Source organism: Phyllobates terribilis, unplaced genomic scaffold (genome assembly GCF_046119375.1).
Source record: "Phyllobates terribilis strain yellow unplaced genomic scaffold, ASM4611937v1 Scaffold_12__6_contigs__length_324123572, whole genome shotgun sequence".
Classification (NCBI taxonomy): domain Eukaryota; kingdom Metazoa; phylum Chordata; class Amphibia; order Anura; family Dendrobatidae; genus Phyllobates; species Phyllobates terribilis.
This window is the reverse complement of record NW_027362772.1, coordinates 28758038-28785988: the sequence shown is the minus strand read 5'-3', so window position 1 is coordinate 28785988 and position 27951 is coordinate 28758038. Positions and strand designations below refer to the sequence as shown.

Genomic DNA, 27951 nt, shown 5'->3' with positions numbered 1-27951 from the left:
GCCGATCATTAGGATTGATGTCCCAAACATCCTATGTCAGGGGGAAAAAAGGGATTGTCCGCAGCTGAAACCCCCTGGAGGCTAAAACTTTAGTGTTTATTGTGAATCCACTGCCAAATGTGACGTTCCCGTCATCTCACCCCACCCCAGCCCCGCTCTACTGACATGTGAACACTTCCAGGCTGTACATGAGGATTCGAGGTCCAGTTTGCACTTTCTGCAGATTCCCAGGATGGGGACGGGACCCCTCCCTGGACTTCTCTGGGTTCTTTCTGCTCTAGTGACCCCCGGTAAGTTTTCTTGTCACTGTAGATCCTACATGTGTTCTGTTTCTTTAAGAGAACCTGTAGTGACTTGTTTATAGGGTTATGTGCCCCCTATAGTAGGATGTCACCCTGTAATGGGGGCAGTTGCATCCACGCTGCCCCTCTTATAGATCAGGGAGGAATCCTGGATTCTTATAGATCCCCTGAAAGCTCTGGATTCCTGCGACCGGAAGTGTTGACATAGGGACAGCACAGATAATAGAATGTAGATACACATCCTGTGACTCCTAAGCAGCGGCAGAATGGCAGCATATTTACCTGCAGTCCTATGCAAAAAATAAAGGTACCATATTACGATGCTGGGATCGGCCGTGAACGCGCGACAAACTCCTTAAAAAAAGGGAATGTAAAAATGTCAAACGACAGATAATATAATGTAATATTTTGTCATGTGTTTGGATACAGATGTAGCAGAGCTAAGCGTGCGCATTGGGATGAATATAGAAGATTAAAGGGGAATTTCGGGGGGGGGAATCATCAAACTATGCACCGACCTGCACCGATGGAAAATCAAGTCCGGAATTAAATAACAAACTCAGCTCTGCTACATTGTTGCATTATAGCAGTCTCCTGTTTTTTGTTTTTTTTTATCATACATTAGGAAAATGCTAAATAAATTAAAATCTGCATGCTGGGGGTTGTAGTGCTGCATGGATCTGCAGCGTATGAGGTTTCCCTAGAGAACAATGATGGGAGTAGCTGTCATGGTGGGACAGAACGTTCCTCCTGACCTCGTCCTGACTCTGCAGTGAAGCCAATGATGAAAGATGTTTGTAGCAGATGTTTCCATCCCAAGAGAGGAGGAGGCAGAAGATCTGCGCAGAGAGGGCACCGTGACCCTATATGAAGAATATAAATATATATATATATATATATATATATATATATGCCTCACAGAAGGATGTGTCCGTGCTGCAGATTCCCCATATGATGAGGACATATACAGTGCATATATAGGAGGAGCTGCTGCAGATTTCCAGAGGAAGCAAATCTGATACATTGTCTCCCTTGTTATGGTGTTTCTGAGCGCCCTCTGGTGTCAGAACTGTGTACTACAATGTGGAGATCAGCAGGAAGGAGGGAGGTTGTAGATGAAGGATCATGCAGGGTAGTTTTGATGAAGTTGTCACCATTATTATTTCATTTATTTTACTCACTTATATAGCGCCATTAATTCCACAGCGCTTTTACGTACATTATCATCACTGTCCCCATCGGGGCTCACAATATACATTCCCTATCAGTATGTCTTTGGAGTGTGGGAGGAAACCAGAGAACCCGAAGGAAACCCACACAAACACGGGGAGAACATACAAACTCCTTGCAGATGTTGTCCTTGGTGGGATTTGAACCCAGGACCCCAGCGCTGCAAGGCTGTAGTGCTAACCACTGAGCCACCGTACAGTGCTAACCACTGAGCCACCATACAGTGCTAACCACTGAGCCACCGTACAGTGCTAACCACTGAGCCACCGTACAGTGCTAACCACTGAGCCACCGCACAGTGCTAACCACTGAGCCACCGTACAGTGCTAACCACTGAGCCACCGTACAGTGCTAACCACTGAGCCACCATACAGTGCTAACCACTGAGCCACCATACAGTGCTAACCACTGAGCCACCATACAGTGCTAACCACTGAGCTACCATGCAGTGCTAACCACTGATGATAATAATAATTATTATTATTAGCCCCTTTACCATCTTGGGTTTTTTCTGATTCTGCTATTCTATTTTTTTGCTCCCCCTTCTTCCCAGAGCCATATTTTTCAGTCAATATGGCCATGTGAGGGGTTGTTTTTTGCAGGACGAGTTGTACTTTTGAACGACATCATTGATTTTACCCTATAGTGTACTGGAAAACAGGAAAAAAATCCAAGCAAGGTGAAATTGCAAAAAAAGTGCAATTCCACAATTGTTTTTTTTTTTATTTTTGATTTAACATGTTCACTAAATGCTAAAACTGAGCTGCCATTATGATTCTCCAGGTCAGTACGAGTGCGCAGATACCAAACATGGATAGGTTCTTTTTTATTTAAGTAGTGAAAAAAAAATCCAGAGTTTTTCAGAAAAAAATGTTGCCATATTTCTGAGATCCGTAGCTTCTCCATTTTTCGGGATCTGGGGCCCGGTGAGGGCTTATTGTCTGCTCCCTGAGCTGACGTTTTTATTGATATCAATGTTTTGGTCACTTGTTATTACATTTTATTGCAATGTTGCGGCGATTAAAAAACATAATTTTGTTTTTTTGATTTTTATGCTCGTTACGCCGTTTACCGATCGGATTAATTCTTTTTATATATTGATAGATCGGGCGATTATGAACGCGGCGATACCAAATAAGTGTATATACTATATATTTTTTTTTATTTATTGTTTTATTTTGAATGAGGCAAATGGGATGTGATTTGAACTTTCAAATTTTTTTATATTTTTAAAAACTGTTTTTTTACTTTTTACATGACTCCATAGTTCTCCTTAGCAGACTTGTAGCTGCCATCATCATAGTAAGGCTACAGCTGAAATGATCAGATAATATGAAAGCCGGCCACAGATCTTCAGTGAGAGCCACATATGTCTCCTGCAGACCCCCCGGCTGTCATGCCAATCCATTGGCTCCTTGTCATCATGTGACAGGGCCTTGATGGGCGTGTCTTATGACGCTCTTCCAGCATGTGCATGTTAAATGCCGCTGTCAGAGATTGACATCAGCATTTAACATGTTAACAGTGGTGGGAGGATCAAGATTCAGCTGTCATGTACCTGAAAAGATGTGGTCTCAGTGCCTGAGCCTGCATCAAAGAGAGGGAGGTGACCTATGACGTATAAATAAGTTATGGGGCATAAAGAGGTTAATGATCCCATCACCTCAATGACCCCGGTGGTGTCATTTTTTAGAATAACTGCTGTCCTATATAAAATGATCCAGTCACCAGGTCAAAAGTGCCAAACTTCTGCTCTTATTTTATTCCCGCCTCTCCCCTGAGTATTCCTCCTTTTTCTTTTCACAAATCCACTGTATATTTCCAGAGATAATAACTTTTTAATTGCTAAATACTATGGTCCTTTTAAGGGGGCGGGGCTCACTGGATAATTATGCAGAGCAACTTAAAGACACGCCCCAGAGGATCCGGTGAGCCACGCCCCCTTAGAAGAGGTAATAAAATGTAGCCCTATACAAAAAGGCTTATATCTCTGGAACTGTATGGCGGGTTAAAAAAAAAAGAAGAAATTTATTACTCAGGGGAGCAGTGGAAATAAAATATGAGCAGAAACTGGCCACTGACCTGGTAGCACGTCATCTTTATCTAGGATAGGCAAAAGAACAGGTTTAGGGTAATATGGGATCCCGGAAGTCAGGAAAACTACTCCACCCGGATCTTTGAAGTAGTAATGGTTCTCTATTGGTGAGTATAAAACAGGTCACGTTGACAGCACATATCAGCAATATGATGCCGAGCTCAGTGATTGTGCGCTGTAGACATGATGTCATAACTGGGACAGGAGTGGGGAACCTGCACTGGACCCGAGGAAGCCGACCACCTGCACTGTTTGTTATTTATGTTTGAGGTCCCCTTTCCTGAAAGTGGACAACCCCTCTAATGTTCCTGAAGATTACTACATTACAACGTGTCTTGTCCTAGTATATCTGCATCCTGGCTTTACAAAGATATCAGTGAATATGTTTTTCCAGTGATTGGTTCTGGCAGAGATTATAGAGACTCAGAGATGGAAGATAAAAGTGTGATCGAGTGTTCAGGGGTGTGACGTTCGAGGTCGCAGGGAGTGCCCGCCGACACCAGCGACTATTTCAGCTGGATGTGCATCCCCCCTACTCTGGAACTCTCTACCCCAACATATTAGACTCTCGCCTACCGCAGAAACCTTGAAAAGGAAGCTGAAGACCCCCCTCTTGTGACAAGTGTACAATCTGCGGTAACCCTCGCTCCAACATACCGCTGCATGATCAGCTGTACTCAGACCTACTGTATCCTCATCCATCCCTTATAGGCTGTTTGTGCGCCCTTGAGGGCAGGGTCCTTTCTCCTCTTGTCCCAGTCGGTGACCTATTTTCACATGTGAAGCGCCATGGAATAAATGGCGCTATAGTAATTAATAATAATTATGTATTGCCGTGCAGAGACCTGTCGGGTCCCTGTTCCACAATACACCTTGTCGGCCAATCAGAGGCCAGCAGCTGAAGTTGACATGCCCTTGACTGGGGGTGCATGGCAGTGACACCATGCGTTACCCGTCACTTGTGTAGACTGTGTCCCAATTAGGTCTCTCTCAGAATACAGCGGGCCGAGGACAAAGGATACTAGCAGACAAGTTGTTGGGGAAACACCTTTTTTTACTAAGAACAGGAACTGGGCTGCCCTGGCAATGCAAGAAAGGAACACAAAAAAGCTTCACACACACAAAGATCAAGACAGCAAGGACCCCTGCGCTGCATAATCGACAGGACCAGGATGTACTAACAGAAGAACTATAATTTGCCTACCCAGTGGTTCCGCCTAGTGCGGTAACCGCATGTTACCCAGAGCAATGATGTAATCAGATGGGTGCACAAGGCAGTCCGTGCAGTGGTGCAGCGCAACAGTTAACAAACTTAACTTTCTACGTTTACAATACTGTTATCCTAACTATACACAATCTCACCACTGAGGGGAGTCTCTAGCTAAGGTTCACCCAACCCTGCCTACAACCAATGTCTTTAATTGAGAACCTGCGTTTGGCACCAAACTCTTCCTGCTATTTGAATGCATGCGTCCCTGTGGTGGTGCCTGAGCTCAGGACTTACCGGCCTTTAACTGTTTTCTGACGAAGCTGTCTTATCGTCTGATTGAACACTTAGCTGGGAGACTGAGGAGAGGGTCCTGACCTCATCCCAGGAGCGCAGTTTTAAGCCTTTCAGAGTAGCAAAGAGACCTTCATGTCACTCAGATGAGTTGGGGGGAATCCAACTCTGCATCCAACCGTAGTTGTCCCCCCAATGTGATTCTATCTCTCTGGCCAGAGTCACAGGCAAGGCTTCACCTTCACTCAAAGTCCTGTTACACTTCCAGCATGCTGCACACACCGGCTCTTAGGATGCAGCTCACCACAATATCTTTCCTCTCCTCACAACTGCTTGTTTTTTGCTGACTCACACACCAGCAAGTTTACCATGGAGTCCATTTTTTTAGAGGCAACAGAGACCTCTTGTGGCCGGATGCTGATACCGTAACAATGTCCACACATCTCCCTCTCACACTTGCACGCTGAAGTCAGCTGCCGGCTATAAAAGAGGACACCGCCATCGCATAAGCGGGGAAAGATGTATAGAATTGTTTCTTCTGTATGTTTTAAAGAATGGGGGACATGTTACAGGATGCGCAACACATTGACCAGGGTGGGAGAGATATATACCAAGGCGAGTCACATGACATGTATACAAGGATTGTGATCATATACCAGGATGGACCCAGGATAAGGGACCTATATACCATTATAAAGGGCATATACACCAGGATGGGAGGCATGTATACCAGTATAAACCAGGGTGGGGAAAAAATGTTCCAGGTTGGGGAAATGTATATACAAGGATGGGAGATACATATACCAGAATGGGAACAGGATTAAGGACATATATACCAGGATGGTGCCGAGGACAGGAACATATATACCCGGATGGGCCCAGGATGGGGGACACATATACCAGGATGGGGGACACATATACCGGGATGGGCCCAGGAAGGGGGACATAGATACCAGAATGGGAACATAAATACCAGGATGGGTGCAGGATGAGAGACACATATACCAGGATGGGGACATACAGTACAGACCAAAAGTTTGGACACACCTTCTCATTTAAAGATTTTTCTGTATTTTCATGACTTTGAAAATTGTACATTCACACTGAAGGCATCAAAACTATGAATTAGCACATGTGGAATTATATACTTAACAAAAAAGTGGGAAACAACTGAAAATATGTCTTATATTCTAGGTTCTTCAAAGTAGCCACCTTTTGCTTTGATGACTGCTTTGCAGACTCTTGGCATTCTCTTGATGAGCTTCAAGAGTAGAGATGAGCATTGTTCTACTCGAACTGTTCGCCAATCTCAAATTCGAGCTGTTTTGGGCGGTGTTCGAGCCGTTCGGCGAACACGAACGATTTGAGAAAAATTCGGCTGTTCGAGGTTATGTTCGATAACTGTTCGTGCACCAAAATCATAACTGGATTTTTTCTCAGTAATGATGAAAATTAATGTTAATACGCAGTTTGAGTGTACAGCGGGGCGGGGGGAGGGGCAGGGGATGGATCTCTGCAGGAATAATGAAGATCTCCATTTTTTTTTCTCTTTCCCGCATTTACAGTGGGGAGGTGCAATCTGTCAGCCTATCAGCAGCGCACACACGGAGCAAAGTGCTTTTTTTCACACAAGCAAGGGCATGTGTCATTGGCAGTGTATGTCACATGTCCTTGCCCTATAAGACCCAGCCATTTTCCCCGTCGCCACCATTTTCTCACTGCTGCAGCTGCGTGTTAGACGGCACCGCTGTTGCTGTGTGCGCTATACCTTGTTAATTTCAAGCCAATTTTCGCACAAATCTACAGATAGCTTGGGAGTAGGGAATAGTTGTGATTGCAGTCCTTGTAAGGACTAGGTTACAGCATTTCCTACGACTTTTATCAGGCAGGTCTGTGCTCTTAAATAGATAGATTGTGGGAGTAAAGACTAATTGTAATTGGAGTCCTTTTCAGGACTAGGTTACATCAGTTCCTATCAGTTTTTGCCAGGCAGGTCTGTGCCAGTGCTGTGCAAGTTTTTTTCACAGCATTTGGCTGAATCTAGCAAAGCTAATCCTTTTTGGCCTATTGCAGAGTGTGTTAGTCAGTGGAGTAGCCTATCTGTGTTGCAAGATATACCACCTGTGTATAGAATACCAATAATTTTACTGCACCTAGTGAAGTAAAATCTTTTGGGCATAGCATCATTCTATTAGTCCATCTATACTGACCTCCATCAGGTTGCAAATTGAATATAATTTTTTTCTGCATCTAGCTCTGAAAAAATATTTGGCCTTCTAGCAGTGTGTGGGACTTTCTCTATTAGTCCATCTATACTGACCTCCATCAGGTTGCAAACTGAATATATTTTTTTCTGCTTCTACCTCTGAAAAAATATTGGGCTTGTAGCTGTGTGTGGGACTTGTTCTATTAATCCATCTATACAGACCTCCATCAGGTTGCAAACTGAATATAATTTTTTTCTGCATCTACCTCTGAAAAAATATTTGGGCTTCTAGCTGTGTGTGGGACTTGTTCTATTACTCCATCTATACTGACCTCCATCAGGTTGCAAATTGAATATAATTTTTTTCTGCATCTAGCTCTGAAAAAATATTGGGCTTCTAGCTGTGTGTGGGACTTGTTCTATTAGTCCATCTATACTGGCCTCCATCAGGTTGCAAACTGAATATAATTTTTTTCTGCATCTAGCTCTGAAAAAATATTGGGCTTCTAGCTGTGTGTGGGACTTGTTCTATTAATCCATCTATACAGACCTCCATGAGGTTGCAAACTGAATATAATTTTTTTCTGCATCTAGCTCTGAAAAAATATTTGGCCTTCTAGCAGTGTGTGGGACTTTTTCTATTAGTCCATCTATACTGACCTCCATCAGGTTGCAAATTAAAAATAATTTTTATCTGCATCTAGCTCTGAAAAAATATTTGGGCTTCTAGCTGTGTGTGGGACTTGTTCTATTACTCCATCTATACTGACCTCCATCAGGTTGCAAATTGAATATAATTTTTTTCTGCATCTAGCTCTGAAAAAATGTTGGGCTTCTAGCTGTGTGTGGGACTTGTTGTATTAGTCCATCTATACTGACCTCCATCAGGTTGCAAACTGAATATATTTTTTTCTGCATCTACCTCTGAAAAAATATTGGGCTTCTAGCTGTGTGTGGGACTTGTTCTATTAATCCATCTATACAGACCTCCATCAGGTTGCAAACTGAATATAATTTTTTTCTGCCTCTAGCTCTGAAAAAATATTTGGCCTTCTAGCAGTGTGTGGGACTTTCTCTATTAGTCCATCTATACTGACCTCCATCAGGTTGCAAACTGAATATAATTTTTTTCTGCATCTAGCTCTGAAAAAATATTTGGCCTTCTAGCAGTGTGTGGGACTTTCTCTATTAGTCCATCTATACTGACCTCCATCAGGTTGCAAACTGAATATAATTTTTTTCTGCATCTAGCTCTGAAAAAATATTTGGCCTTCTAGCAGTGTGTGGGACTTGTTCTATTAGTCCACCTATACTGACCTCCATCAGGTTGCAAATTCAAAATAATTTTTTGTCTGCATCTAGCTCTGAAAAAATATTTGGCCTTCTAGCAGTGTGTGGGACTTTCTCTATTAGTCCATCTATACTGACCTCCATCAGGTTGCAAACTGAATATTTTTTTTTCTGCATCTACCTCTGAAAAAATATTTGGGCTTCTAGCTGTGTGTGGGACTTGTTCTATTAGTCCATCTATACTGACCTCCATCAGGTTGCAAATTGAATATCATTTTTTTCTGCATCTAACCCAGCCAATAGTTTTGGCCTAATACCACAGTTTGGCCACTCAGCTCTGCTCGGTTCCCATCAATTGTTTTTTTGTGCAAACAACTCCAGAGTTGTGAATTAGTTAACCACCAAAATGAGTGGAAAAAGGCCTGCTGCTGGTGGAATGGGGAATAGGCGTGTTGGGAAGGGGAAAAAAGGTTGTGTCCGTGGGGTAGGTGTTAAAGCAACAGTAACATCTGCAGAAGAAAGACCATCTTCCAGCCAAACTAAAATGTCTACTTCTTTTAGCGGACAATGTGATAAGATCCCTTTCTTACGGCCACGCCAATCGCTACAAATTCCAGATGAGGCACAAAAACAGCAGGTGCTTCAACGGATATCAAGTGCTCCTTTAAGTGGGCTCTCCTCCACATCAACTTCAACATCACAAATACTCCAGTCCTCAAAGGTGTCACCCCAATCGCACTTGCTTCCTCACAGCTCCCAAATCTCCAGCTGCCCGTCTGAGTATGAGGTAGAACAGATGGTTGAGTCTGCAGAGCTGTTTACTCATACTATAGACTGGGAATCAGAGGTCGACTCCAGCGCTTCTGTGAATCCAGACGAGGAAATGATCTGCACTGATGCCCAGAATCTTTATGAGTCGGATCCAGGACCAGACACAGAAGGTTCTGACCATAATGTAGACCCTCATTCCCAAACTGTAACTCCTGTTGGTGGAGACAATGAGGAAGACGATGATGAGACTCAAATACCTGATTGGAGCGACAACTTTAGTTTTTTGTCAGGGTAGGAACAGGTTGGCTCTGAGGACGACGGGTGTGATAACGCACAGGGTGATGATGATGAGGTTGGAGATCCCACTTACTGTCAACCCACAGTCAGCCAAGAGATGAGGTCAGCAGAGGAGGTGGAGGAAGATGCTAGTGACGACGAGGTCAGGTTGCGCCTTCCTGGACAGAGACGTAGTACTGGAAGCACGTCAACAACTGCATCCTCAAACACAACTCTGCCTCTCACCACAAGTCGTGGTGGCTCTTCAGGTCGCATGGGTGCTAAGCCTTGCATAGCCTGGGCATTTTTTCAGATCGATAAAGATGACCCAACTCATGTTATCTGTAACATTTGTCAGCAAAAGCTAAGTAGAGGCCAAAAAATACATAGTTTGAGTACTTCATGCATGAACCGGCACATGGACATGAAGCATAAGTTGCAGTGGGAAGCTCAGTGTGCTACAATGCGGCCTAGCCGGCCGGGCCAACCGCCGTCTGCCATATCTTGTGCATCCGCGGCCTCTTCATCCTCTGTGACTGGGGGGACAGCAGTCACACCTGTTTTGGGGCGCAGACCTGCCACCTCTTTACCCGCAACAGCCAGCGTGATTGGCAGGTCATCATTTTCTTTGGAGGTGGTAACACCAGCTGGTGTTGAGCGCTGTCCGACATCGATAGCACCACCTTTGGATCAAGGCAACCTAACATGTCCGCCTGCATCTTCCTCACAGACCGGCAGTTTGCCGGGGACACCCTTATCAACCCCGTCTAAGCACAATAGCCAGCCCTCGGTCCCTCAGATGTGGACAAGTAAAAGACCATTTCCTCCTAGCCATGAGAAAGCTAAGAGGTTGAATTTCACCATCTGCAAGCTCTTGGCTACAGAAATGCTGCCTTTCCGCCTGGTGGACACAGAGGATTTTCGAGACCTTATGTCCATCGCAGTGCCCCAGTACCAGATGCCCAGTCGGCACTACTTCTCAAAGAAAGGTGTGCCTGCGCTCCACCAGCATGTCGCACACAACATCACCGCTTCTTTGAGAAACTCTGTGTGTGACAGGGTGCATTTCACCACAGACACTTGGACGAGTAGGCATGGACAGGGGCGTTACATGTCGCTAACTGGGCACTGGGTAACTATGGTGACAGCAGGACAAGGGGCTGCTGTCCAAGTCTTGCCGTCCCCATGAGTTGTGCGTCAATCCTCTTTATGTCAAAGTTCCTCCACTGCTTCTGCCTCCTCAACCTCCTCTCGGTCTTCCACCTGCACCCAAAGCCTGTCTGGTCATGCCACAAGCTTTCTAACTGCGCAGAAGGGATCCTGCACACCTCCTTACTATGCTGGCAGTAGGGCTCAACGTCATCAGGCGGTTTTTACTTTGAAATGTCTGGGAAATGTGAGTCACACAGCTGAGGAGTTGTGGTCAGCTCTGGAGAACCAATTTCATGAATGGTTGTCTCCACTGGACCTGAAACCAGGGAAGGCCGTGTGCGACAATGCTGCAAACCTGGGTGCGGCCCTTCGCCGGGCCAATGTCACACACGTGCCTTGTATGGCTCACGTGTTGAACCTGGTTGTCCAGCAATTTTTAGCCCACTATCCCAGACTAGATGGCCTTCTGCAGAGGGCACGGTCGCTGTGTGCTCACTTCCGCCGTTCGCATCCCGCAGCTCAGCGACTTACATCTCTACAGAAGTCGTTGGGCCTGCCACTTCACCGGCTAAAATGCGATGTGCCTACCCGGTGGAATTCAACTCTGCACATGTTGCAACGACTGTGGCAGCACCGACAAGCCCTGGTGCAATACGTTCTGACGTATAGCCTGGGCCAACGAGATCCAGACGTGGGGCAAATCACGCTGGAGGAGTGGTCTCAGATCAGGGACCTATGCACCCTTCTGCACAGTTTTGAAATGGCGACGAAGATATTTAGTGCTGACGATGCCATTATCAGCATGACTATTCCGGTGATTTACATGCTGGAGCACATGTTAAAGAGAATTCGGAGTCAGGTGGTGGCACAAGAGGAGGTGGAGGAAGTAGAGGAGGAGGAGTTGTATGCGGAAGGGCTAACATCTGCAAGGTCCAGACGGTCGGCAGCACCAAGGCGGCAGGCATGTGAGGGTGGGGGAGATGGTTTTACCAGGGCGCATGGTAGCAGCCAAACTAGTGAGGAAGGTGCAGGAGCCCAGGAAGAAGTGGAGGACGAACTGATGGAAGACTCATCAGGTGAGGGAGACCTTGATCACATTTCTGTTGTGCGAGGTTGTGGGGAGAGGACAGAGGAAGGAAGCATGATTGTTACCTTGCCACCAACACAACAGGGACTTGGTGCTCCTGGATGCGCAACACACATGAGTGCCTTCTTGCTGCACTACCTGCAACATGACCCTCGAATTGGGAGAATTAGAAATAATCCTGACTACTGGGTTGCCACACTGTTAGATCCCCGGTACAAAAGTAAATTTGCAGAAATTATTCCTGCCATAGAAAGGGATGCACGCATGCAGGAGTATCAGCAGAGACTGTTGCAGAATCTTACATGTGCTTTTCCACAAAACACCAGTGGTGCACGTAGTGAATCTCACAGTTCCAACTTGCCAACCGTGGGACCGTCAAGTGTTCAGCACTCAAACCATAAGGCTGAGTTCACACGATGCGTTTTTCATGCGTTTCCGCGGCGTTTTTGCAGTTGCGTAAACGCCGCGGAAACGCATGAAAAACGCATGGTAGAAGGGCAGCAATGTTCCCCAATGGAAATCCGCATGTGCTGTGCCCATGATGCGGATTTTTCCGCAGCGTAAACGCTGCGGTCAAAAATCCGCAGCATGTCAATTAATTTTGCGGAAGCGCTGCTCTTTTGCCGCCATTGACTTGCATTAGACCACATGGAATCCGCATCACTGTATATGTTGATGCGCTTTTCATGCGGTCTAATGTGCGGATGGTACCCGGGTGTGGATGAGAGGACTCTCATCCAGACCCAGGTACCATTAAAAAAAAAAGAATAAAATAAAAAAATATATATATTCTCACCTTCTGACGGCCCGCGCTGCGTCCTGCCGGCTTCCCGCGCACTTCGCGGTTGAATGAAGGACCTTCGCTGACGTCAGAGTCATTTGACGAGTCACGTGACGCTGACGTCGGAAGGTCCTACAGTCTTCACTGCCGGCGGCCGGGACCGATGAAGCAGGACACCGGGGGCCATCAGAGGGTAAAGTATAGATTTATTTTTTATTTTTTGACATTTACACACTATATAAATCCATGCCGGTTGCATGGATTTATATAGTGTAAAGTTGACAAGCACTTTCCAAGTGATGCTAAAATCGCTTGGGAAGCGCTTGTCAACCCGCATGCGGAAATGAAAGTGAAGACCGCTTCATTTCCGCATGTCCCTGGCAGGAAACCGCATGTACAATCCGCATGCGTTTTTTCCTGCCAGAGAGATGCAGAAACGCTCAGGAAAAAATCCTGAGCATTTCTGCATCGTGTGCACATACCCTAACAGAACCACAGTATCTGCTGGTAACATCAATTTTGCGCAATCATTTCACCACTTTTTAAGCCCATCCTTTGCAAGGCCACAGGAGACAAGAAGTCTGACACATAGTCAACGCCTAGAGACGATGGTACAGGAGTATCTCCAAGTAAACATTGAAGCCATGACTGTGTCACTGGACCCTTGCTCTTTTTGGGCTTCCAATCTGGATAAATGGCCGGAGCTAGCCACTTACGCCTTGGAGATCTTGTCATGCCCCGCAGCCAGCGTTCTGTCTGAACGTGTGTTCAGCGCTGCTGGTGGTGTGCTGACAGATAAGCGCACGCGGCTCTCCACTGATAATGTAGACAGACTCACGTTCATAAAGATGAACAAATCATGGATCCGAAACGACTTTTCTACCCCTGTGTCATCCTGGGGAGAGTAAAAGATGGATGATTGGTTAAAATCACCCTACCAACCGTTTTAAGCTTTCAAATTACTAATCATGTTTATCTGTATCTTGGCTGGAAAATAATTTGGGCTTTGTAGCAGTGTGCAGCACTGATTCTATTAGGCCATCTATAATAAGCTCCACCAGATTTAAAATTACTAATCATGTTTATCTGTATCTTGGCTGGAAAATAATTTGGGCTTTGTAGCAGTGTGCAGCACTGATCCTATTAGGCCATCTATACTAAGCTCCACCAGATTTAAAATTAATAATAATTTTTAGCTGCATCTAGCCCGGAAAATAATTTTGGGGCTCCGAGATGCGCAAGACACATAAGTGCCTTCTTGCTGCACTACCTGCAACATGACCCTCATATTGTCAGAATTCGAAGTAATCATGACTACTGGGTTGCCACACTCTTAGATCCGCCAAACTTTTCGATCAACCTTTTCATTTTAATAAAGACCAAAAAAATGGTCATTTTTGAAATTATAAGCATTAGCAGGTTATTAGAAACTGAAATCAAACAGTTTTCAACTCAAAGCTTTATTCTAGGTGATGTTACATTTTCACATAGGACCCCTTGTTCGAAAGGAGCTTCTGAACTCTCTCGTCCATTGAATTTGTCAGGTTTTGGATGGTTTCTGCTTCAATTGTTTTGCATGAGGACAGAATACCCTCCCAGAGCTGTTGCTTAGATGTGAACTGCCTCCCGCCATCATAGACACTCCTTTTAATGATGCTCCAGAGGTTCTGAATGGGGTAGAGGTCAGGGGAGCATATGGGTCACACCATAAGTTTGTCCCCTTTTATGCCCATATCAGCCAGAGATGCAGATGTTTTATGTGCAGCATGAGATGGTGCATTATCATGCAAAAAAATGATCTTGCTGTGAAATACACGGTTCTTCTTCTTGAACCATGGCAGGAAGTGCTGTTTGAGAAAATCCACATACATTATGGAGTTCATCTTTAGCGCCTTCAGGGATCCTAAAGGGGCCGACAATCTCTCTCCCCATGATTCCAGCCCAAAACATTACTCCACCTCCTACTTGTTGGCGCTGTAGCCGTGTTTGCGTGGGGTGTCCATCAACCAGCCATCCTCCACTCCATCCATCTGGACCATCGAGCGCTGCACGGCACTCATCCGTGAACAAAACAGTTTTGAAATCAGTCTTCATGTAATGTTTGGCCCACTGGAGCCGTTTCTGCTTGTGTTAAGTGCATAGAGGAGGTCGACAGGATGGCGTATGCACAGCTGCAAACCTCTGAAGGACCCTGCATCTTGTTGTTCGGGGGACGTTGGAGGCACCAGCAGCTTCAAAAACTTGTCTGCTGCTATGACAAGGCTTTTTTGCCGCTGCTCTTTTAACCTGACGTAATTGCTTGTAGGAAAGAGTCCTCAATTTGCCCTTATCAGCACGCACACGTGTGTACTGTGAATCAGCTACATACTTCTTGATTGCCAAGACACTTCATCCTGATCATCGCACAATGTTGATTGTAGTCATGCCTTGACCTAAACACTCCACAATTTGTTGCTTCTCAGCAGCCGACACATCTTTTTTCTTTCCCATTTTGGCAGAAAATGTAGGCTGCTTAATAATGTGAGACAGCCTTCTTAAGTAGTCTTGCCTTTCATTGGACACACCTGCCAAACTAATTAGCACAGGTGTCTGCAATTGCTTACAGTGATATAAATAGCCCTGACACACATCACCATCAATGAGTTTAACTGACAAACAAACAAATTCTTCCCTTATCACTCCTAAACACTTTTTGCATAATAATTTGGAACACAGTGTACATGTGCTTTTCCACAAAACACCAGTGGTTCACGTAGTGAATCTTACAGTTCTAACTTGCCAACCGTGGTCTGTATGGAGTTGTTCAATAAAGGGCCCAAAATTAAGATAACATAGATGGGAGAGGTCTCTATGAATAGGAATTCCTAAGTATTTGATACCTGTGAGGGCCAGGCAAAGGGAAAGTTGGACTGGATGGAATCCTATATGGATTTGGGGAGGGAGACATCGAGGGCCTCAGACTTCGCTGCATTGATTTTAAAATTTGACCATGTAACAAAGTGATCTATTTCAGCCATAACAGCATGGATGGATATATGTGATTGAGTGATATATACTAGGACATCATCAGCAAATAGAGAGCACTTGTACTCGGTGCCTCCCACCTAAATCCACCTAATATTGGGGTTATGGCGAATTGATGAGAGCAGGTGCTCCGTCACTATGATGTATAAGAGAGGGGACAGAGAACATCCCTGCCTTGTCCCATTGGTGATTGTGAAAGGTGATGAAAATGTTCTGACGCACCCCCTGGGCCTTGGGACACCCGGAGCCGGACCCTTTTTGGTGGATGCTGGTGGTTGTAGTCTCCGTGGCGGCGACCCGGTTCCGTGGCTCAGGGCGGTCAAACCAGTGGCTGCCCACATCGTACTGTGCTCACCAGGTGAGGGGCTCAGACAACTCCCAGATAACTTTGGAGCGCTTCACAGGACCCCCTTTGTGTGTCCTTTGTCTGTCCTTTCTTACCAACCCTTCTGTCCGGCTGCCTCGGGCCTCCTCTTGGTAAACTTGGCGCCAGTTTCCCTGACCCTATGTGGTGCCTTCCTAGCGGGTGTAGCGAGGGGCTGCGCCACATAAAATGTCACAGCCTCCGGTTTCTAGCTGAGGGTCGTTTCCTGCCTCCACTAGTTTCGGGGACCGGTCTCCCCCTTTGGCCTGACCCCTCCACGCAGGTGGATTCGGGCGTGCGGTGGCGACTCGCCCGTCCGCACCCCTGGGATCCCTTCATTCCTCGTTCCTGGAGCCTTCTCCGCTCCTCTTCCTTCCTTCTCCCTCTTCCAGGCCTGGGCCTCTGTTACTAGGCCCGCCTCCGGAGCAGAGCTCATGCAGAGCCCCTGCTCCCTGCCACTTCTGCTCAGACTTCTCTGCACTGAACTAAGATGGTGCCCACCTTTTATACTCCCTTCTCAATGCACCCAGGAACTGCTTCCTCCCTGCTCCTGCACTAAAGGGTTCCCCTTCCTCAGTGTTCCCTCCCCCCACTCCAGCCAGGGACAGGGACTGTCGTGCCCATCTCAGGGGCATATTGGTCGCCCTGCCCCACGGCAATGTGGTGTAATGCATGCAGGTGTCGGGTCTTGATCCACACTCCATCCTTACCTGAGAGTGAGATATCACACCTCTGGGTGAGGTGCAATACCTTGTAGCAACCGAGCCCTCAGTGTAATACAGTTCCATTTATCTTCAGCCTAGGTGACGTATTGCGATACAGGGCCGTGATTTTGGCTATAAAAGGGTCCCCTAGACCCCTACCCCAAGCTTTTTAAGAGAATCATATATGGCGTGCCAGGAGACTCTATGGAATGCTTTCTCAGCATCCAACGAGAGAATCTAATTACAAATTTTTAACTGCATCTAGCCCAGGAAATACTTTGTGCCTAGTAGCAGTGTCTGCTAGTCAGCGGATTATCCCGGCTGTTAAGCAAGCTACACCACCTGTAGTTTTGACACTTAATTTTTTCAAAGGAAATGCTTCGGGACCACGGGATACTCAGTGAAGAGCATCAGGAGGCACCCCAAGGCATAGGGGCTGGGACTGGCAGTAGGATGCCTTGCGGTGGACAGCCGAGCTCGATCCTTATAAAAGCTTTTTAACTGCAGCAGCTTTAGTGGACGCTACTGGAGCTGGAATTACGCGGCTGCTGGCATGAGACTTGCCCTCCAATAGATCCTTGTAAATGGATTTAAAGTGTATTCATTCAAATTAGAGAGACAATTTAAATTAAAAAGCTTAGAGCTGCCTCCACCACAGGGGGGCTCGCTCGACCCACCAGCGGACAGGCACCAGTATTGGGAGAGGGGGGCTGGCCGTCAGGGTTCACCGCGGCTCTGGCACAAACCCGGCGACACGGAGGTGGCACGGGCAGGAGCGGACTGAACGTGTCGGCTTCTCACTTTTTGGATTTTAGAAGGGCATGACATGCCTATATCTGTGTCTCCCCCTCCTTTTACTCCTCCACCTCTTTTCTTTTCGCATGACTATATGTACTTGTCACTTCTCCATGTGTTAGTTGTGTCTTCAGAGCAGTTTGTCAGCTTTTGGACACCTTTGAAGGTGTTTTCTATGTGTTTCTATGTGTTTTTGTTTGCCTGCCATTGGTTTTAACGGTGTTCGAAGGTGTTCGACGAACAGTTCGACGAACAGTTCGGCGAACACACGGGTGTTCGACGAACCGAACTCGAACACTACGGGGGTGGCTCAACACTATTCAAGAGGTAGTCACCGGAAATAGTCTTTCAACAATCTTGAAGGAGTTCCCAGAGATGCTTAGCACTTGTTGGCCCTTTTGCCTTCACTCTGCGGTTCAGCTCACCCCAAACCAACTCGATTGGGTTCAGGTCTGGTGACTGTGGAGGCCAGGTCACCAGGCGTAGCACCCCATCACCCTCCTTCTTGGTCAAATAGCCCTTACACAGCCTGGAGGTGTGTTTGGGGTCATTGTCCTGTTGAAAAATAAATGATGGTCCAACTAAATGCAAACCGGATGGAATAGCATGCCGCTGCAAGATGCTGTGGTAGCCATGCTGGTTCAGTATGCCTTCAATTTTGAATAAATCCCCAACAGTGTCACCAGAAAAGCACCCCCACACCATCACACCTCCTTCTCCATGCTTCACGGTGGGAACCAGGCATGTAGAGTCCATCCGTTCACCTTTTCTGCGTCGCACAAAGACACGGTGGTTGGAACCAAAGATCTCAAATTTGGACTCATCAGACCAAAGCACAGATTTCCACTGGTCTAATGTCCATTCCTTGTGTTCTTTAGCCCAAACAAGTCTCTTGTGCTTGTTGCGTGTCCTTTGCAGTGGTTTCCTAGCAGCTATTTTACCATGAAGGCCTGCTGCACAAAGTCTCCTCTTAACAGTTGTTGTAGAGATGTGTCTGCTGCTAGAACTCTGTGTGGCATTGACCTGGTCTCTAATCTGAGCTGCTGTTAACCTGCGATTTCTGAGGCTGGTGACTCGGATAAACTTATCCTCAGAAGCAGAGGTGACTCTTGGTCTTCCTTTCCTGGGGCGGTCCTCATGTGAGCCAGTTTCTTTGTAGCGCTTGATGGTTTTTGCAACTGCACTTGGGGACACATTCAAAGTTTGCCCAATTTTTCAGACTGACTGACCTTCATTTCTTAAAGTAATGATGGCCACTCATTTTTCTTTACTTAGCTGCTTTTTTCTTGCCATAATACAAATTCTAACAGTCTATTCAGTAGGACTATCAGCTGTGTATCCACCTGACTACTGCACAACACAACTGATGGTCCCAGCCCCATTTATAAGGCAAGAAATCCCACTTATTAAACCTGACAGGGCACACCTGTGAAGTGAAAACCATTTCCGGTGACTACCTCTTGAAGCTCAACAAGAGAATGACTAGAGTGTGCAAAGCAGTCATCAAAGCAAAAGGTGGCTACTTTGAAGAACCTAGAATATAAGACATATTTTCAGTTGTTTCACACTTTTGTTGTTAAGTATATAATTTCACACATGTTAATTCATAGTTTTGATGCCTTCAGTGTGAATGTACAATTTTAAAAGTCATGAAAATACAGAAAAATCTTTAAATGAGAAGGTGTGTCCAAACTTTTGGTCTGTACTGTATATACCAGGATGGGAACATATATACCAGGATGGACACAGGATGAGAGACATATATACCAGGTTGGGGACATATATACCAGGATAGGCACAGGATGGAGGACATATATACCAGGATGGGCCAAGGATGGGGACATATATGCCAGTATGGGCCCAGGATGAGAGACATATATACCAGGATGGGAGACATATATACCAGGATGGGCCAAGGATGGGGACATATATGCCAGGATGGGCCCAGGATGAGAGACATATATACCAGGATGGGAGACATATATACCAGGATGGGGACATATATACCAGGATGGGCACAGGATGAGAGACATATATACCAGGATGGGAGACATATATACCAGGATGGGGACATATATACCAGGATGGGAACAGGATGGAGGACATATATACCAGGATGGACCCAGGATGAGAAACATATATACCAGGATGGGGGACATATATATATGGAAGGGGCTTTGGATGGGGGACATTAGTCCAGGTTTGAGGACATTACTACATTATGGGTGAGGGCTGTGTAACACGTATGTCCTTATTGGATTTGAAAGAAAGAAAAGGGGTTTGGTACCATGTTAGCCAGTTGAAAAAAAGATTGCTCTCAGTGGGAAAAACAAGATAATCTTGTAGTTATGATGCCTTTTAATGGCTATCAAAAATAAAATAAATGATGTTACAAGGCAAGCTTTCGACACAACTTAGGTCTCTTCCTCAGGCATGATATGGCAAGGTATATGAAGAAACACAAATATATGAACACAAAGAAAGAAAAAATAAATAAATAAAAGAGAGAAAGCAGATGCATGGCATAATACATTGACATTTAAACAAACAAACAAACTGAGCTCAGAGAGTGAGTCCTTAATTGGATTGGATTAGTGGTGTGAAAGTTTTATGGTCCCAATATCCATGTAAGATCATGGGCCTGGTGACCTCCTGTTTCTGGAGCAGATTCCTCAGATTTTGTAATGAGTCATAAATCCTCATGGCAGATTTATTCCTGTGTGGAGGGTGCCAAAGACCCTAATAAGTTTGTATTCCCAGACCCTTCAATGTTTTTGTGATTTAAAGTTGCCTTTTAATATGACAGCTTCCATATTGTTAATGTTGTGTCCTGGACCACAAATGTTTGGCCACCGGTACCTGAGTTTTTTTTATCTGTAATCGTTTGGCGATGAGACCTCATTCTTACTCTCAGTTTCTTTCCTGTTCCTCCCACATAGAGACCCCCAATAGGACATATAGTATACAGAATTAAGTACACCACATTGGAAGAGGAACATGTGAACGTCCCGGGAATCTTATATTCCTGCTGTGTGTTGGGAATCTGTATCCTGTCTTTGGTTTCTACATGGGTGCAGGTTTTGCAGCTCTTCACATTGCAAGGAAAAGTTCCACTTGGTGTATCTGAGGGCACTGAACTTCGGATCATGATGTTTCTTAAACTTGGAGGTTGCCTGTAGCGCAGCAAGGGAGGGTCATCCTTGTATAGCATGTGGTGAAGTTTTTTAGCAGTTTTTCTCAAGTTTTGGGTTGTAGGTCACCACCAGAGGTACATGATTGTTTTCCTCTTTTTCTTATAGGATTTAAGTCCCACATATCTAACCAACATTCGGGGAGTGGGGGATCAGGTCCTCTTTTGCACCGGGGTCCATCGGACTCTAGGTATGATACGCCTCTGCAAGTGTATGTTGGGCTTCACTGCCTGATACATCAGGTTACTCGCGTCATCTTCATATCATTGATAAATATTTATATCATTTTTTCTATTCTTGTTTCAAAATGCCTCCAGTGCGGAGAAAATGCCGTATGTTATAAACATGAGAAACATGACGAGAATCTGACACGGATCAGGGAACACAAAGAGGGTTTTGTGCCGATTTTACTTATTTAGTAACCAGAAAATGCTGCTTGTGCCGCGGAAACAAGGAATTTATCATTCTTTTCTTCATTATTATATGCTGGGAAAACTATTCAGCGATGGATCTGGGGGATATTCTGTAATAATTCTTTTTCTCTGTCTTTCCAGGTGACTTTCTGTCTTGCAAAGTGTGTACGAGTACAAGTGCTGCGCTCTGCAATGCATCCAGCCTGGTCTGTCCCGATGGTTATGTCTGTGCCTCCTCGTACACCCTGACCAACACACGTATGATCCTCCATCATAAGCATTTTGTAATAAGATAGAATCATTCTGCTCATTTCCTTCAGCATCCACATATGGTATCCATTACACTGACCTTGCTTTATACTGACCTGGACTAACCCCTATATCCTCAGTAATTTAATATGTTTCACTCTTATCGCTACATTTGCTTCTCTGTCTTTCTATCTTTCTGAAATCATATACATGAATCGGGAGGATCAGGATGAGCTCCTTAAATTGAGAGGAGTGCTGGGATTAAAGTCAATCAGCAATTCTATATTTGTGGCTGCAGAATATTCAGAACCACAGATGGATGTAGGGTTTGCTTATCCCATATTTTTAATATAGATGGGGCCGTGTTTGACATGTCCTGCGCTCCCAAACATCACTGTGACGCCCCCGGCAGTATGAGTGCATCCAATGGTCGGATCCGGAGAAGAACGACCTGCTGTTACTCTGATAACTGTACTCCACCGCACCCCATAAGTAAGTACCACCTGCCTCCTATATGTACCACTGTCTCCTATATGTACTACCTGTCTCCTATATGTATGCACCATCTACCTCCTATATGTACCACCTACCTCCTATATGTACCACATGCCTCCTATATGTACCACTGTCTCCTATTTGTACCACCTGTCTCCTATATGTATGCACCACCTACCTACTAAATGTACCACCTGCCTCCTATATGTACCACTGTCTCCTATATGTACCACCTATCTCCTATATGTATGCACCATCTACCTCCTATATGTACCACCTACCTCCTATATGTACCACCTGCCTCCTATATGTACCACTGTCTCCTATATGTACCACCTATCTCCTATATGTATGCACCATCTACCTCCTATATGTACCACCTGTCTCCTATATGTATGCACCACCTACCTACTAAATGTACCACCTGCCTCCTATATGTACCACCAGTCTCCTATATGTACCACCTGCCTCCTATATGTACCACTTTTTCCCATATGTACCACCTGTCTCCTATATGTATGCACCATCTACCTCCTATATGTACCACCTGCCTCATATATGTACCACCTGTCTCCTATATGTACCACTGTTTCCTATATGTACCACCTGTCTCCTATATGTATTCACCACCTACCTACTAAATGTACCACCTGCCTCCTATATGTACCACCTGTCTCCTATATGTACCACCTGTCTCCTATATGTATGCACCATCTACCTCCTATATGTACCACCTGCCTCATATATGTACCACCTGTCTCCTATATGTACCACTGTTTCCTATATGTACCACCTGTCTCCTATATGTATTCACCACCTACCTACTAAATGTACCACCTGCCTCCTATATGTACCACCTGTCTCCTATATGTACCACTGTTTCCTATATGTACCACCTGTCTCCTATATGTACCACCTGTCTCCTATATGTACCACTGTTTCCTATATGTACCACCTGTCTCCTATATGTATGCACCACCTACCTACTAAATGTACTACCTGCCTCCTATATGTACCACCTGTCTCCTATATGTACCACCTGTCTCCTATATGTACCACTGTTTCCTATATGTACCACCTGCCTCCTATATGTACCACCTGTCTCCTATATGTACCACTGTTTCCTATATGTACCACCTGTCTCCTATATGTATGCACCACCTACCTCCAATATGTACCACCTAACTCCTATATGTACCACTGTCTCCTATATGTGCCACCTATCTCCTATATGTATGCACCATCTACCTCCTATATGTACCACCTGCCTCCTATATGTACCACCTGCCTCCTATATGTACCACTGTCTCCTATATGTACCACCTGTCTCCTATATGTATGCACCACCTACCTCCAATATGTACCACCTAACTCCTATATGTACCACTGTCTCCTATATGTACCACCTATCTCCTATATGTACCACATGCCTCCTATATGTACCACTGTCTCCTATATGTACCACCTGTCTCCTATATGTATGCACCACCTACCTACTAAATGTACCACCTGCCTCCTATATGTACCACTGTCTCCTATATGTACCACCTATCTCCTATATGTATGCACCATCTACCTCCTATATGTACCACCTACCTCCTATATGTACCACATGCCTCCTATATGTACCACTGTCTCCTATATGTACCACCTGTCTCCTATATGTATGCACCACCTACCTACTAAATGTACCACCTGCCTCCTATATGTACCACCTGTCTCCTATATGTACCACCTGCCTCCTATATGTACCACTGTTTCCTATATGTACCACCTGTCTCCTATATGTATGCACCATCTACCTCCTATATGTACCACCTGTCTCCTATATGTACCACTGTTTCCTATATGTACAACCTGTCTCCTATATGTATGCACCACCTACCTACTAAATGTACCACCTGCCTCCTATATGTACCACCTGTCTCCTATATGTACCACCTGTCTCCTATATGTACCACTGTTTACTATATGTACCACCTGTCTCCTATATGTATGCACCACCTACCTACTAAATGTACCACCTGCCTCCTATATGTACCACCTGTCTCCTATATGTACCACCTTTCTCCTATATGTACCACTGTTTCCTATATGTACCACCTGCCTCCTATATGTACCACCTGTCTCCTATATGTACCACTGTTTCCTATATGTACCACCTGTCTCCTATATGTATGTACCACCTGCCTCCTATATGTACCACCTGCCTCCTATATGTACCACCTGCCTCCTATATGTACCACTGTTTCCTATATGTACCACCTGTCTCCTATATGTATGCACCATCTACCTCCTATATGTACCACGTGCCTCCTATATTTACCAGCTGTCTCCTATATGTAACTACCACCTATCTAGTATATGTACCACCTGCCTCCTATATGTAGCACCTGTCTCCTATATGTAGCACCTGCCTCCTATATGTAAGTACCACCTGCCTCCTATATGTACCACTGTCTCCTATATATACCACCTGTCTACTATATGTATGCACCATCTACCTCCTATATGTACCACCTGCTTCCTATATGTACCACCTGCCTCCTATATTTACCACCTGTCTCCTATATATATGTACCACCTACCTCTTATATGTGCCATGTGCCTCCTATATTTACCACCTGTCTCCGATATGTATGTACCACCTACCTCTTATATGTAGCACCTGCCTCCTATATGTAGCACCTGCCTCCTATATGTAAGTACCACCTGTCTCTTTTATGTACCACCTTCATCCTATATGTACCACCTGCCTCCTATATGTAAGTACCACCTGTCTCCTATATGTACCACCTTCCTTCTATATGTACCAATTGCCTCATATATGTAAGTACCACCTGCCTCCTATATGTAATTACCACCTGCCTCCTATATGTAAGTACCACCTGCCTCCTATATGTAATTACCACCTGCCTCCTATATGTAAGTAACACCTGCCTCCTATATGTAAGTACAACCTGCCTCCTATATGTAAGTACCATCTGCCTCCCATATGCACCACCTGTCTCCTATATGTACTATGTGCTTTCTACATGTGTCTTTTTTTGCACACTCACTCTCGCTCAGTGATTGGATGGAGATGTCTGTGATCGTCAATTTTCACGTCTTGTCACAGATTCTCTGGATTTAGGTGTGGATGGTGACTGGGCCTTTCACACACGTGAATATGCTCTGATCTACACCCTCCATTGTAGCTCTGGACAGATGTATAGGGTCGTTGTCCTGCTGGAAGCTGAACCTATGCCCTAGTCTCAAGTCTTTTGCAGCCTCCAACAGGTTTTCCTACAGAATTGCTCCATCCATCTTCCAATCATCTCTGACCAGCTTCCCTGCCCCTGATAAAGAAAAGCCTTCCCACTGCAGGATGCTGCCACCACCATGTGTGATGGCAGGGATGGTGTTTTCAGGGTGATGTGAAGTGTTGGTTTTCTGCAACACATTGTGTTGTGCATTTAACTCCCAAAAATCTCCTTTGGTCTCATCCGACCAGAGAACCTTCTTCCACATCTTTGCATTGTCACCTATATGACTTTTTACAAACTGCCATGGGACTTCTTCTGGCTTTCATAAATGTCTTTCTTCTTACCACTCTTCCATAAAGGCCAGATTTGTAGAGTATACTACTAATAGTTGTCCAACATACAGATTCTCCCACCTGAGCTGTGGATCTCTGCAGCACTTCCAGAGTGACCATGGGCCTCTCGTTTGCTTCTCTAATTAGTGCTCTCCTTGCTTGGGATGTCAGTTTGGGCGGACGGCCATGTTTTGATAGGTTTACATTTATGCAATACGCCTTCCATTTTTGGATGATGCATTGAATAGTACTCCTTGAGATGTTCAGAGCTCAGCCTATTTTTTATAACCTAACCCTGCTTTACTCTTCTCCGCAAGTTTATCCCTGACATGTCTGGTGGGCTCTTTAGTTTCCAGCATTATCCCTGACATGTCTGGTGGGCTCCTTGGTTTCCATGATTCTGTTTGATCCTTAATGTTCTCACACAAACCTCTGAAGCCTTCACAGAACTGCTGTAGTTGTCACATAAAACGCCAATAAAATACATTTAAGTTTATGAGTGTAATGTGCAAAAATGTGGAAAAGTACATGGGTTATGAATACTTTTTCAAAGTACTGAAAGTACCACCTGCTTTCTATATATAGATCTATAGTGTCTTCTGCTTAATATAGAACCCTAGTATATTACTGTGGGTTTATTACCTCTGATAAAATGTGAGATTTCATGCAAAGCAATCAGCGTTTCTGATCAATCAGGTAATTATATTATTTATTTATTTATTTAATTCATCTATTTTGTATCTTTTTATTGATTGTTTTTTTTTATATATATTTTTACTCTTTTTATTTTATTATTTTATTTTAGTACCTGATGATAATTTTCAGCCAAATGGGTTGAGCTGCCAGACCTGCTTATCTGTCTATTCAAAGTGGTGCTACTCTAAGCAAACCATAGACTGCACTGGAGAGGAAGACGCCTGCCTGCTCCAGACCAGCGAATACTATGGTAAATGGAAGACCCCCATCAGAACCCCCCACTTCCTCTGACAATGATCCCCCAACTGTAGTTCTTACACTTTTACATGAAATTAATCCTCTCTAACTTGCCTAACACATTTAAAAGACCCCTGGAAATCAGCTGTAATCTGTGGGTAGACCTGTAACCAACTGTTCACTTTCCCTGTAGTGCCCCCGCAGGTAAAAGGAGGCATTACACCTTCCTAATTAGGCTGCCAATGTAATGCACAAACATACCCCTTACTAGTGCATTTTGATCAGCTTTCCAAATCTATAAATTATGCATCTTTTGTACAATATATATTATTTTACTATTGGTGCTAATATAATACTGCATTTTTATTTATTATTATTTTTTTTTTTTGCAGCCCCCATAAGAAGATCAATAGCGATCCGGGGTTGCGCGACAAAAAGTATCTGCTCTCTCGGCACCCAGTGGATAAAATTTGGGGCCCTGAAAATGAAGTTCAAGTATTCATGTGTCTTCAGCGGCACTACAAGTCTACAAATCGGCCTTGTCGCTCCTATCACTGCTGCACTTGTAGTTGTAAAATATATCTATCTTTCTTAAAAAAAAACAAAACACTGGACCAGAGCAAATATTGCCACAAATGATAAAAATAGAGTATTTAAAAAAATAATATATAATAATGTACACCTATATATGTTACAAGGCAACAGGGGGGAGGCTCCTGCTGCAGCTATAGAATATTGAGAAGGAAAAAGGGAAAGTAATTCTTCATTTTTTTCCTGTGGTGGCACTGCAAGCAAACCGAACATTTGCATCCAAATTTCACCAAATCTTTTGGTCGATCTCTGAGTAAGAATTAGGGTAGCCATCTAATAAAGTGGTCTTGTCCAAGCAAATTGGCCCTTTCTTTTTTTTTCCTGTTTCTGTCCAGCCTTAGGCTACAAGTCTGCAGTCGCTCTATGTGATATCCTCGCATCGCATGCACTCTGTGCTGTCAGAATTCTCCAGTTCAGGTTCCAGGAGTGAGCGGTCATGTGGTCGCAAGTATGAGATTTTCATCCTTCTGGCCACATTCAGACTAGACTGTATTTGCGTTGAGAAAGGCTGCACATGTCTAGTCGGCATGTGATCGCATTTATGCAGATCATATATTTACGGTCACTCCAGAGAAACCAGACTTATAGCCTAAGGCCGGACCATCCCTTTAAATCATCACTTTCATCTGCTATTTTCCACACCTTCCAAACCCCAAAGTGAAAAATTTAACTGACCCCCTGAACTCAAGACGACAATCAAAATAAGAAAAATGTGTCCAGCAGATGACAGTCACAATGTGGGAACCAAGCTGAAGCCCTGGAGCTTCCCAACACATCGATGGGCAACACAAATAGATGCTTGTTTGGATTTTTACCTTTAGTATAGATATTTCTTTGCCGTCACTCCCTCTCACATTTTTGCACAAGTCATTTTATTTGCGCAATGACCTAAATGTGGCAATAAAAGCAGATTTGATACACTGA

The 27951-nt window shown here is 44.7% G+C and overlaps 1 protein-coding gene across 1 annotated transcript; it reads left to right on the top strand.

Moving 5' to 3' along the window:
- The first annotated feature begins 6 nt into the window (after window positions 1-6).
- LOC141171978 (phospholipase A2 inhibitor gamma subunit B-like) lies at window positions 7-27951 on the top strand. The gene is made up of 5 exons (XM_073655727.1): window positions 7-290; window positions 21324-21440; window positions 21786-21923; window positions 26309-26449; window positions 26829-27951. Exons 1-5 carry the CDS (start codon window positions 233-235, stop codon window positions 27029-27031), a joined length of 657 nt encoding a protein of 218 aa, XP_073511828.1. The 5' UTR covers window positions 7-232; the 3' UTR covers window positions 27032-27951.

What these genes read in the sequence shown, in the direction of transcription:
- LOC141171978 (XM_073655727.1), top strand. Translation starts at nt 233, where the DNA reads ATGGGGACGGGACCCCTCCCTGGACTTCTCTGGGTTCTTTCTGCTCTA. An exon ending in TTCTGCTCTAGTGACCCCCG is followed by an intron (nt 291 to 21,323) that starts GTAAGTTTTCTT and finishes CTGTCTTTCCAG; the next exon opens with GTGACTTTCTGTCTTGCAAA. An exon ending in TACTCCACCGCACCCCATAA is followed by an intron (nt 21,924 to 26,308) that starts GTAAGTACCACC and finishes ATTTTATTTTAG; the next exon opens with TACCTGATGATAATTTTCAG.